This window comes from Rhopalosiphum padi, chromosome 2 (genome assembly GCF_020882245.1).
Source record: "Rhopalosiphum padi isolate XX-2018 chromosome 2, ASM2088224v1, whole genome shotgun sequence".
NCBI classification, from domain to species: domain Eukaryota; kingdom Metazoa; phylum Arthropoda; class Insecta; order Hemiptera; family Aphididae; genus Rhopalosiphum; species Rhopalosiphum padi.
The window spans coordinates 71288679-71303326 of record NC_083598.1 but is presented as its reverse complement, the minus strand read 5'-3'; the positions used below and the strand labels follow the sequence as shown (position 1 = coordinate 71303326).

The window sequence follows — 14648 nt, the reverse complement described above, 5'->3', positions numbered from 1 at the left end:
TCTATCTTGAAAACTCGTCGATAATTTCGTCAAAATTTAAGTTGGCTAAATAATATCATTTGCGATGGATAATATTCCCAAAACGTTTATATTTTTTGGTTTTTTTTTAAATTAAATCCAATCCATTAGCATTTATTGATTGCAATTTTTTTATTTAATAAATCAAATTAAAATTAATTTCGTTTTTGAATAATATTTCTTGATAGTTACTAACAAGTGGCAGTAATATTAACGAAGGAACTTTTATTTTTAAACTATAGTATGAATATGGAGATGAAAGAAAAGTACAAAAATACAAGTAAAATAAACTGACAATCTATTTACCTAATAATTATTTTAAAAAAATTGTTAAGATAACTTATTAGCAAATACATAATAGTTTGAATCAATATTGGTTTCTATTACTGATAAGTGAAAGGTTTATTATAATTGATTGAGAAAAAAATTACCCTCTCTAATTTTTAGTTAATAAGTATAATATTAACATAGGAACATATAATAGATTATACATAATTGTTTTTATCCATTTAATCAGTCTTTTATATTTGATTTTTCAACTTAATGAAAACAATTAAAAAAAAAAAAAAAATTAATCCTACTGCATTAGTTATTAAATTATCTAACATGATAAATAATATGAGATTTAAATATTATTGTTACCTATTATTGAATACTTATATTATAAATTAATTTAAAATATACACGTGTCACATCAAATTTTATTTCAAAATTTTATTTTGCCTTCCATTCTATAAAATAGGCATCCTTAACAACTCTACCGGTAGGTACGTAATAGTCTTATTATTTAGTAATATTTATTTTATATATTTCTATATATTATCATAAGATCATCTCACACTCATATTTATTTATTAATGATATTTTATAATCTTGGCTGAAAAATGAAAATATAATATTTATATAATCAAGCAAGTATTAATTTATTGTACTCAAGTACGTTAATAAAAACTTTAGCCAAGTAAATCTTTGAATGTATGATAATTAAAATTATAAACCAACTGAAATCAAAACAAATTTGGTATCAATGTGTCACTAAAAAAAACTAATAGATGTTTAAAGAAATTTATTTCTATTAAGACTATAGGTAATATAATTAAAACAAAGTTCTCTTTAGTCTATAGCGGCTCTAGGTATAATTTACCTTCTATACGATATATACCATAATACATCAACACTATATATTTTTTAACAAATGGTAATTGGTAGTTAATACATAAATTACTTAAGTAGAACCTTTTAAAAATTCTACACGGTCATAAATAAAGCAGTATAGTGATAGTATCAACAACCATTTTGCATTAAAATATTTATATCAATAAATTAATATCCAACAAAAGTATAATATATTAAAATAGTAGGTCATGGTAATCTTTCATATATCACTCTAAATTTTTAATCATTGCCCAAATATCACGAGCCGAAAAATTGTTTAAATTGTTCGGTGAAAGTGATTGTTTGGAAATAATTCAATTAAAATCAATATTGGAAACAAAATATACAGTTAATGTAGTATGATATTTATTACATTTAGTTATTAATAAAATTAAGTTTTATACCTTTCCTATTTGAAGCGGAACATTGGTGTATCATGGAAAATAAATTATATTTTAATGTATAGGTACTTACATTAAATCACATCGTTATTGATATAAATAATCGTTATAATTAAGTACAATCTTAAATATTGCTTTAACGTTTTTATCAAATTAATATTAGTAAAAAAACTTCACCAAAAAAGATTTAACATTGACAATGAGAGATTATAATTTGCTTATTGTATGCATTGTTTACTGTTCAAATTGTAAATTATCATATTAAAAAAAAGGTTAATTCAATTTCAACCGTTTTAAAAAAACACAATAATATCTTCAATAGATGGTTCAAATAGTAATTATTAATTTAAATCAAAATATAATTTAAATATTATACTATAATATTTGAATTGGGTGTCGATTATTATGCGTACAAGTACCCGGGTATAATATGAAAACCTTAAAGATTAAAAGTTATTGCGTTTTTACAAAGTTCCGATAGATTTTGATTTTCACATTAACTATATTTTACACTTCAACGGAACGTGATATATTTTTTTTTAAGCATACATATGTATAATATTATATACAAGTGCACACCATTACAATGTATTATTGTAATATCGTAATAGTCCACGTCAATCACAAACCACTAAAGGATTTATAGAGTTGCACTTATGTATATTATCCAAAACAGCTCCAAATATATTATATCGTGCACTGATGATTACACGTTTACGTGACGAATATATAGCCACAATGCGGTCAGTGAAACTACACTGTAAAACAGGTAGGTATCTATACTATATTATATACTTACCTACTGTATATCGTAATAATATAATGTACATATGGATTATGTTTTGTGTGTGCTGCTGAGTTTACTTTTGAGTTATAATGATCGTTATATTAATACCGAAAAGACTTTCGATATAGATATAACATTAAATATTATATATTATATACGTGAATACAAAATGATAACGCGTCTTGCGCATTTCGATATTACAGCCATTTCATCGGTTTGACATTCAATGCTTTATTGATATATCGGGCGCCTCGTTAAATATAATATATTATTGTATCGTAATAACACGCCCACGTGATAATATGATATTTTCGAAAATATAGTATTTTTTCACTGATAAATTGACAAAATATAACGTGTCGTATAACATTTGTGTGAAATGTACGGTGAGAATTAAGTCCAAGGTAAAAAACCAAATACGCGCAAATCAACCAAGCACTGGTGATAATTCCATAAAACAAATAGTGCACATTAAATTAGTAGACGAATAATATCTGAAAGCAGAGAAATGAAAAACTACACAATTACAATATTATTTCATGTAAAATATATGTATACATAGGTATTCGGTATATATACGTATATGTACATCGTGTCAGTTTATTTACATTTTTTTTCGAACGAATTAAATACAAGTACACGCTACTTCAAGTGTGCTACGTGATTCAAATTAGCTTCCAGTATTGTTTGGTCAACTACCAACTACGTTATAAAATATTAATGTTTTATGTTTTCAACGGCTATCTGTCTGTTTTAATTTTTAAACGGTATAAATTGAAGTATAAATTATTACATAAAAACTGTGATGTACATAGGAATTTTTTTAAAACAACCAACTTAGTGTGTATAGATTATTTTTATAATAATTTACCCGATATATAAAAATAGGACACAGATATAAATTATTATGTGGAAACAATATTGATTTTTTCATCATTGAAATACATAATATAATAGTATAATATGTTATATATAATATATGGTATTAGCAAGTAAAACATTTTTAAATACCAAATATTTTTATAAAAATATACTTACAAATATATTTTACTCGGGAGCATTTAAATACAATTATTGAAATAAATTTCTAATTGAATTGTAGGAAATAGCAATGTACCCTATTTGTACGTTTTCTAACTATATACTAATAAAGTAATATGTTTTGAATTAATGAAATATGAACCTATACATAACCTATCTTACAAAATAATTAAAAAACTTATTGTTTTTAGAATAAATAATACTTCTACCAGTAAAATAAAAAATTTCTCTTATTTTATTCTGACAGATACTTATAAAACATTGAATAATATTTATAATAATGGTAAGGAAACTAATTAATTCACAAAATATTTAAAAATTTAATTTTAGTCAAATTCTAATAAACTTTTATAGTTTTTAATGATTTAAAATGTATATATGCGTGTAGTGTATGTACAATTATAGTATATATTTAATGTATATAGTATGCAATATGTATGTATGTATACATTTTAAGTACATACATGATTATAGTATGAATATAACATGAATTTTGAATTAGTCATTACATGTTAGTCAATATAAAATTAATAGTTATTTTTATATTAGTACGAATGAACCATAAAAACGTGCGGTATCAGAATTTGTTATATCATTTCTATATATTTACGAATTTATACTTGGATAGTCTTTATTGTTGTATCTTATTAATTCTTTGAAAAATTGATAATATATAAATATTGTGTTAATTATACCTATATTATTATAAATATTTTACTAATTTTAGGAATAACCATTTTAAATATGAAAAAATTGGTTTTGAATGTTTTGATTACTTAAATTTTAAAATACAAATTCATAGATTTATTATTAACTAAATAACATATGCATTTATATGTTGAATTCTATTTATACCTTGATTATTATAATATATTTTTTCAAAATTTTTAATTTGATCATAAATTTAAAGATAATGAGAAATATTTTGACTATCTATTAATTTATTATTTAAATTTATATACAAATAATTTTAATCTTTTTGATAATAATACACTTATTTTACACGTCCAGATATTATTATTTTGTTAAATACATGGCTAATATTTTTCTTTTGTTATAAAAAAATAAAAACAATAAAATTGATAAAATCCTTATTGTTTTTTAGATGTAAAAATTTGAATTTTTTATCACAAGTTCAAATTAAAAAACATAGTTTGCGTATTACAGGTGTTATCCATAACATTTTAAGCAAAGCATCAACATATTTTTTATTTATATTTATCACAATGCTGTTAAAAATCAATATTTGTAATTAAAATACTTAGAAGTTAAAAATTCTAAGATTTTACCGAAAAAATAATTAGAATAAAAAATATAAGGCAAATAATACAATCCCTTATTGTAGCCATATTATTTTAACGCAACCATTCGTCCATTCGTATTTTAGTTACACACCTTTTTACTGATACAATATACCAATCAATCCGAGTTGATTATACGAGCTCAATATTTCTCATGTCCTATGATAATTTCTAGTAGAATGTTAATCTTGGATATTATACTACTTAACACATACAATTTCTCCGTTTAAATACTTAACAAAATTCGTATTAAAATTTAAAATGTTCAAACCAACAAAAATATTTGACTAGGTAATAAAAGTTTTCTAATCGTCTTAATTTTATATCTTATTTAAATTGTGTAATTATATATAATTTTATAACATCAATAACCGGAATAAACTGACTGTTAATGCATACTATAAAAAATAGTTTTAAAATAATATAATATATTTTGTAACTCACAAAATTGCATTTTAAAAGTATAATATTTCTTTAAACTAAAAAATAATAACTGCAGTTTATGTATGACGTATTAAGGAATACCTTTTTTGATTAATCCACTTGAAGATATGAAAGTTTACTTTATTGGTTTGATAATTCATAGATAATGATATTATAGTATTAACTAAATTTTTACACTACTTTTTATAGCAGTGTTGTTTTAGATAAGAGAAAGGTTAACGTGTTTTTTTATTTTAACTTCGTTATTAATTAAATATAATTTTTATGTCTTAATAATATATTATAGGGTCATAACTCATTACACATAAACCTTTCCTTCCGATAAAGCTCTGATTTGTTGATGTTAAAACTATAAAACTTAAATACTTAAAACAGTTAAAACATACACAAAACCAATATTATATCCAATGAAAAATGAAATTTCAATATAGTTTACATTTAATATAGGTAATTATAAATAAATTGTACTATTTGTGCTTACTGTACTGTATATAGTAAATATTTTTTTTTAAATGGTAACTCATTTTCTTTGAAAAAAAATTAACAATATTATATTATATTACTATAATTTCCATAAGTAATATAATTTTGTATAGTATTATTGTAATTAGAAACAATCTGTAATATTGATATCAAACGTAATTAATTATTATACATACATTAAATTTATAAAAATTTTTTAAGTTCAAAGTTAAAAAACAAAATTATTTCATTTATTTTTAAGATAATTTAAACATTTATTTGAATAATAATAATTGTATTCAAAAAATAAATTAATCAATATAAAATATATTTATTTATCAATGCATAACGACTTGCATTAATATTAAAAAATTTAAATGGCGTGTTTAAGGTTTGAAAAAAATTTAATTTCCCTTTTTGTGAATAAGAAAAGTTTTTATTTCATAATAGTATGTAAGTTCTAATAATATCCTTATATATTTTTAATATATAATAATACATCAATATTAATTATTAAAATGAGATAAACTCTATCTATTGAGTTTGAATATTTAATATCTAATCAATTGTTTATTAGAAGAAGCGAGAGTTTTTAATTAAATAAGAAACATATTATTTTAGGAATCTGATATATTATTGAATATTTCATCAGATTACTTGATATTGGTAGAATTATGAAAGGGCCAGTAATATTGATTTTTTCGAAGTTTGTTCTGATTCATAGTTATGATGTTTGAATGAAGGACGCGTGTTGCATTATTTGTTTCTAAAAGCATTATATTACCATATTAAAACTCAGACAAAAATAAGGCGTATAGGTTAGGCAATAAAAATTAGTAGTTTTTATTATTACTGATTTACTTGTACGACTATTATAAATAATTATAATGTTTATCGAAAATTAAATACTTCTGATTGATAAATTGGTTGATTAAAACTTCTTGAATTAAATTTAATGAATATGAATTAGTTTATTTAAGTAAATTTGATAGAAAGAGAAAAAAATGATACGAAGAACATATGAGTAGAAAAATTATCAATGATATCACTCCTATAACTACATTTACATAAGTACAATATAAAAACAATAACACCATTAATACATTATCTTACCAAAATCTGAGCGAGAATTTATTAAGTAATAATTTAAGTGAAATCGTTGTTTGAGAGTATAAATATAAAAATATATTCCAATTTTTGAACCTAATGTTTTAAATTAATATTTTGTAATATAAATGATGAAGTTAATTTTTATACAGTACAAACTACAATAAAGTATTAAGCAATGTTTTTTAATACATTATACTTAGATACTACAAACTTTATAAATTTCACATTTATGATAAAATAAAGGAATTATATAATTCCTAATAGGTTCCGAGTGTTATAAATTAAGTCAAATCTTTTAATATAACTATTGTTTATTTTTACAGGTTAACTATCAAGAACAAATAACTATGACTTTTTGTGCGAAAGTAATAAGTATAAGTTTAGAAAATAAACACACCTTTTATTAACTAGTTAATAATAATAATAATATATAATTTCAACTACAAGGAATATTATCAAATAATAAATTGCATTATTATTTTAAATCAAAATGCATTGATACAATCAAAATTAGTTTTACTGTATGCAATAATATTATTGAAATTATCAAAATTAAAAATAGTTTAATATATTTAATATTAATATTTCTATATTTTTTAATAAAATAATAATTTTCCATAATGAACAGATCTATAACAATTGATTCAGGTATACAAAAAAATAATATAAATAATTATTCTAAACAGCTAATAACCGTGGTTATTGAAACTTTGGATAAAATAAAAAATAAACCAATTTACAATAATTGACGCTCAATCTATATTTAGTTAGATTTAGGTACTGAAGTTTTGTTTTTGTTGTTGTTGTTAAAAAATATTACATCAAAGGTATTCATTCTTAAAGTACCTATATATAAATATAAAATAAAATCATAATCATAAATATAAGTCCTATTATATCTCGCTGCCAAGTCATTAAGCATGTTTACATTTTGGATAGGTTGAGTAAAAATTAAGTATTTTATTTTGTTGCGCAGCACATTCTTTAGAAAATTTACAATGTTTACACACAATACACTTTTAATATTTTAAAATTATATTTGACAGTGTAATTAATAAAAATGTCTGTAGTATATAATTATCATAAGATCAGCATTGACACAAAAATCAACATAAATACCTACTTATAATATTATATAAATATGTTTAAAGTATTTTTTATCCTTTCTTTGTAGCTTGATCAACTAGTTAATTATGAGTAAATTCACATGAGCATAGTTATCATCAGTCATAGTATAGAACTTTGTCGAGTATCACACATAAATACCATATTAGTATGTACAATGTACAATACATGTAAATGTGTTTAAATCAAAATATGTTATGTCAAACGTTTGTAAAAATAATGAAAATCGGGAAATATTGTATACGTATAGCAATGTGTATAATAACCTTATGGAATTACCATTGGCTACATATTAAAAATGTATAACTTAAGAAGTAATATAATATTGTACTTGAAATACAATTTGTATACAAATTATACTTAATATAGTTAACATACATTGTATTACGAATTGTTAATTCAGATCCCCACAAGAACTTATTCAGCAAATAAAAGATAATTAGTATAATTAATTTAAATTATCACATTTTTATTTATTTTCTTTTAGTAATTATTCTGTTTATTGAACCAAAAAAAACGTACATAATGAACATTGATTGATTATGTGATTACTGATTGATCGCATCTGCCAAATAATTATATGGTAAATTGTTGGTTATTTATTAAAATGTATAAACTATTTTAATTGTCAATTTGTATAAACATAAAAATAAAATTCGAACAAATTCGAACACAAAATATATCATTGTTGTTAACCTAAAGGCCAGGCACGTATATAGGGGGGTTCAACCCTCTCCCCTCCCCCCGAAATAATTTCAAGTAACGAGGAAAAATTGTTTTATTATTTTGCGGCACAATTTGTATTGCTAAATTTTGTAAACCCCCCAAAATATTTTTTTTGTATACGTGCCTGTATAAGTCTATAACCTTTTTATTGATTGTTAATCATCACATGAATAGTAATAATGTAGCTTTAAAATTTGCCTATGCTTTATGTAGAATTAATTTTTTTTTTTTTTTTGTTTACTAATACTAGGTAGTGTTAATAATAATATATATGCAAGAAGTCATACGTCATGTTTATAACTATCGTTGAACTCAGTAGATTTATAATAAATCAGCATATTATGACCATATTAGAATATGATATATATTATATACAATTTATTATATTTTATACTTAAATATTTACTTAACTATAATACTTGAACATTTAGTTTGACCACATTTCTTATAGCTTAGTCTTAGAAATTCAATAGTTTTAATATCGGTTCAAGTGATTGTTTTCAAAATGAATACACATACTTTTTGACTTATTCGAAATTAATTTAAAACGACAGTATGACAATGTGTAGTATAAGGTCGTATAACTATAATAACAAAACAATAATGTTATTATATTCATTAAATTTATAGGATGGGTATTATAGTCGTTTTTCGTACTAAATTTGGAGAGAAGGTTAGAAATTCATTTAATTATCTAATAAATACATAATTTTGCGTGAACTAACATGAACCAAATACAAAAATATACACTAACCCGATTTCCTAGGTTTCTGGAGGAAGGTCCTCTCACATAAATGGGTACGTCCATATCGGTGGTAGACGAAGCAAATGATGCATCGCCCGGCCTGCTTGGCACTTGGAGCAGCTTGACAGCCTGCGCCGCCAATTCCCTGTTGCCATGCAATTGCAGTGGATGATCCTCCTCAATAAAGCCCACGCTGTCAGGGGATCCTTCCCCGTCTTCATCGTCGTAATACAGCATTGCAGGCCGCGGCATTCTAATACATACAAAACCAATCACACTGGCCGTTAAAATTAACAAATTATAACAATACTTGTATTGCGATTTTAATGCCGTTGAAAGGCCATTAACAAAAATAAAAAATGAAAATGCATTTTAAAATTTAATTAATTTATTATTATAAAATATATTATCTAACGATGTTAAATTAAGTATACACTAGATTAGTAGAGTCCGTAACAATATCATGTTAATAGTTTTTTTTTTAAAAAGTCAAAAAAGCAAATTTTGGTGAAACCCGAAAACGCAAATCGTTAATTTTTTCGATGGACCAAAAGCGCAAATTTGTTATATACTTTTGTATCTTAATAGTGGGATAAATGCGCAAAAATAAATTGTTTACAATTTGATAGATACAATATTGTACACTTTACACTAGAAGTTTCAATTTAAAATTTGATGCTTATTATATTTATTTTTATATTTCAAGAGCAACAGTGAACGAAATCAATTAAATTTTAGTATTAAAATTATCGTACTGTATTTTACTGTAACAAATTACGGTGACGGTTGATAATAATTTAAGGCATTTGTTCTCAAAATGGGTGATAGCTCTCCCCCTCCTGTGGGCATTAATAAATAATAATCTCCAGGAGGAAGTATAAGACTCAAAAGCTACTGATTTTAAGATACACTACAGATGGTAAGTTTAAAACATTTTGGGGACTAGAAAATGTTTGATTCTCAAAGTGGGCGATGGATGAAATAAGTTTGAGAACCTATGATTTAAAATAACTATACCATATATTATACAGTATAAACTTATATCAAATGATATTTGTTAAGGTCAACTTGACAACTAAAATATAAAACATGAAACTTGTACATAAAAAAAATTTCCAGATTGGACTACTAAAAATATGTCATTTTTTTTAAACTAATTTTAGTATTACTGTAAAAGCTGAATTAATAACTATACAATTTTGATAAAATACACTTTATTTTTGTAAAATTTACTTCAACTTATGAATTGTTAAAAAGGTAATTTTTTTAAATTTATAGTCTATGGAATATTTATTTTTTCGCTTATGGATTACAGTTGCTAATTTACATAGTAATAATATTCCAATAACACCTGATAAAAAAAATATTAATTTATCAACATCTTTGGTTAATTATAATAATAAAGAATAATATGAAAATATCGTGTACATAATTATATCAAACTATGATTAAGATTGTATAATGTGTAATATCATCTTAAAAATTGTTAAATAAAATCTGTGTATAACGCATAATGTGTTAAGGTGGTTCTAGTCGGTTGAAAAATATCGCTTTTAGACCTTTGGTTATAACAAAACTGTGAGATTTTGGTTGGTCCGATTTTTATTTTGTTAAAATCTCAAGGTTTCCCGACATATTTTCTAGATTTTGATCGAAGCGTTTTTCGAAATATAATTTTACTTTTCACGCACTAACAAGTCCTATCGCAAAAGTATTATGTATTGCCTATACAACATTCCTTAGAATATGACTGTCTAGAACCACCTTAATATACGTACTTATAATACTTCAGTTTAATATAATGGACAATCAACAATATTTATATTCTGTTGAAGTTAGGAGAAAAAGAGCATGGTAAATATTATAGAACAAATACTAATTGTCTAACCGTAATGCTATAGGCGTAATTAGGGGAGGGCTTAGCTGCTTAGCATCCTTAATTTTAAAATTAGCACCTTCAAATACTTTTTTATAATATCACATTCAGCAGCAATTTAACGCTATACCCAAAAAATTTAGAGCTTAAGTACCTTTAGTTTTTTTTTTTTATTGAAATTGCACCTATACTTAATGCCTATCATCTACGCTGTATATAATAACCGGACAGTTTATATTTCCAATAAACAACCAAGAAGATTTGTTTTTTACATAATATATATATTTCTAAGCAATGAATATATATTGGCTTTAAAATTATGTGTTTTCTTTTTATCGCATCTGACGTTATTTTTTGGAAAATGTATACAAACATCATCAACACATTCATTTTAATAACCTAGTCAATAATAATTATTAAGGTATACTCAAAATCTACAATACAGCAGAACAACTTCACTAATTTAAATAAAAATTATCTTTTCGATTAGTTACCAAAATTATAGGCTGTATGATGCGTAAACATCATATATTTTTTTATTTATGTGTATAGATACATATTTTTAAATTGCCTATAAAATATACATGTTGTTTCTTTTTAAACATTGTAAGAACAATAAACGAATAATCACAAATAACTATATTCGAAAATGAGCTGGGGTAGAAGATATTTTAACATTTTTTTAAACATATTAAATAAGCTATTCTTTATACTTTTCATGTGCATTTATTAAAGAGAAATTCTGTTGAAAATGTTTATGTACAGCTGAGGGAATAAAGTAGAAGAACTTTAACCCTGGGATAATAAATCATGCCTAAAAATCAATACAAATTGAAGAAATAAAAAATAATTTAAATTTAATAAAATAATAATTTGTCTACTAGTTTAATTGTCCCCTAACTAAAGAATTAAATATAAGCTATATAAAAAAAAAATATTATTGATGTTTTATAGTGAAAAATATTCACACGAAAAAAATTCAATTATTATGATTATTTAAAAGACTTACTATCGTCTAGAAAGTTTTATTAATTATCAAATAATATCGAATATAAAATCTAAAATATATTAAAAAAAATAAATTAAATATATTTTTCACGTCCTGAAAAGCAAAATAAATGTAAGTTTTCTATGCGTTATTTAATCAATACCCTATTATAAAAACATTATATATAATAATATGGTGAAACAAATCTGAATATCATAATGTATTTTTTGAAAAATAAAAATATATTTTTATTGCTATTTTATTGTTATAGTATTTTATACATTTACTTTTTAAATGATATTATGTCATTTTTTTATTTCATATTCCTAAACAGAATATTTTTCTAATAATTTCAATGTATAAAAATAAAATCTCAAACGAGTAGTATGTTAATTATAAGTTTATAATCTTTAAGTAATTTTTAATAATTAAAATTATAGGTGTGCTACTAAAATGTTGATATACGAGTATACGACTACTGTGTTCATCTAAACTTTAAAATCTATATATAACTAATTAACTACTCTTTCAAAACTCAATTTGTATACACAATATCAAATATTTTTCCAAAATTAAAAACAATTTATAATTATTATGAGTTTTGACCCTATAACAAATATCAGGTTGTAACTTGTACGTCATACTAGTAACTAGTATTACATCTAGGAACTACGAATATGATTTAATATTACTGATTATCAATTTAATTGCTAAATAGGTACTTACGATTATTTATTTATAACCATGTATAATTATTATATTTAATTGATAATTATTTTCATTTTTAGACTGTATAGTCTAATCTTATCAATAATATTTATATAAAAAAAATCGTACAACCTAAAGATATCAGTAGTCTTGTATGACCCCTTGGATATCTAGAAATCTTTAATCTCGGTGTAAGACTATTTTTTAATTGCGTACAGCATGTACACCTTAATTTAATTTGAATATACGTATACCTACGTGAGATTTGTAAATAAATTGTAATAAAAAAAAATGATGCAAATTAAAAAATGACAAAATATTTGATGTACTACTTTTCTACCTACTTAACAAGTTTAAAAAAAATATATAGTTTGAAATACTAGTATTTATAATTAATGATATAATATGTCTACTATTATAGTAGATACCAGAGATAATTTTACAATAATTACAAGGTACTTATTAATTATTATAAGGTTTCATAGTGGTTATAAACATGGACATCATTATGCCAAGATATGGTAGTTGATACATTGAATATCCGGCCTATTTTTTTAAGTTTTTAAGATAAAATAATTTATTAGGTATGTATTTACAATATCTATCGTAAAGAATCATTTAAATGATTAAAAATGTCTTGTGTTGGATTCAATATCAATTTACAAATTTACTTGTAATACAAAATTGTGTACTCACAGTATTTTATCCTCGACCTTCAAAATTGTTATAGATCAATCCAACTAGAACTTCGCATCACGAATCATTAGAAAACATGGTTATAAAAATAATCTATTACGTGATATAAAGCAGTCGAATAAAACAACAAATAATAAACTAAAATACGATAAAAAAAAGCTCGCGAATATTGCTTAGTCAAAAGTCAAAACAACAAACTAAGGAGTTTTGTTATAACTTATAAAATGAAAACGATTTTGTCACAAGAAAATGAATATGACAATCAGTCCGCGGATTCCCATCTAGAACTGGCAATGGACCAGAAGGGACCACATGGCGGTCACTGAGGGACAAAATTAGAGTAGGAAAATATGTTTGGACAACCTCTTGAAGCCATAAATTTTGTTATACAGGGCTGTGTAAAAGCTCAAAACGTAGTAAATCACACAAAAAACGCGTTTAATTTTACCTTATCAAGTATAAACAAACAATGTTAACATAGGTATTCTATATTTTTAACAGATTATATGCATTTCATAAAATTACGTTTAATATTATTGTTTTGATTTCATTTTTTTTAAATTTTTTAATGTTCACACCACTGTTGTCAAATTAAATGCCCTGTATACGTCGTGCGTCGGCCTGAAATTGTAATTGACAACAGAAACCCCACATTATTAGGTTGCGATGATTACCTCTATGTCATTATGATGGTTAACACCAAATTGTCAATGAAAACAAACATGATAAGTTTGGAAGGATGACATACATTGAAAAATCTAAAGTAAAAAGTGTAAGTACGTCATTTTAGACACAAAATTTACTGTAGGTACACACAAAGATAAATATATTATTAAGCAAATAATATTATATGTTTAGTCGTAGGTATAGATATATTTTTGTTAAGCTCGCCATGTGATCGTCTATTCACTAAAATTTTAATATTTAATACAATGTTGAATGTATTTATAATTTCCGCAGATATCTTGTTTTTAAGAAATGAATGTGTTCTATTTACAAATATGAATAGGACGTCTAGTTTGCGCAATTATCAATAAGTACAAAATAACAAATGGCGCCTACTTA

General features: G+C 23.4%; 1 protein-coding gene across 1 annotated transcript in view; it reads right to left on the bottom strand.

The window, feature by feature from the left end:
* The window catches only part of LOC132919572 (solute carrier family 2, facilitated glucose transporter member 1-like), a 56893-nt gene extending 43119 nt beyond the window's left edge, over positions 1-13774 (bottom strand). Inside the window, exons 1-2 of the mRNA XM_060981277.1 lie at positions 13584-13774; positions 9325-9568 (exon numbers count right to left, since the gene is read on the bottom strand). Coding sequence (XP_060837260.1) covers positions 9325-9567 — 243 coding nt within the window. The 5' untranslated portion in view covers position 9568; positions 13584-13774. The remainder of the gene's footprint in view (positions 1-9324; positions 9569-13583) is intronic.
* Positions 13775-14648: the final 874 nt, after the last annotated feature.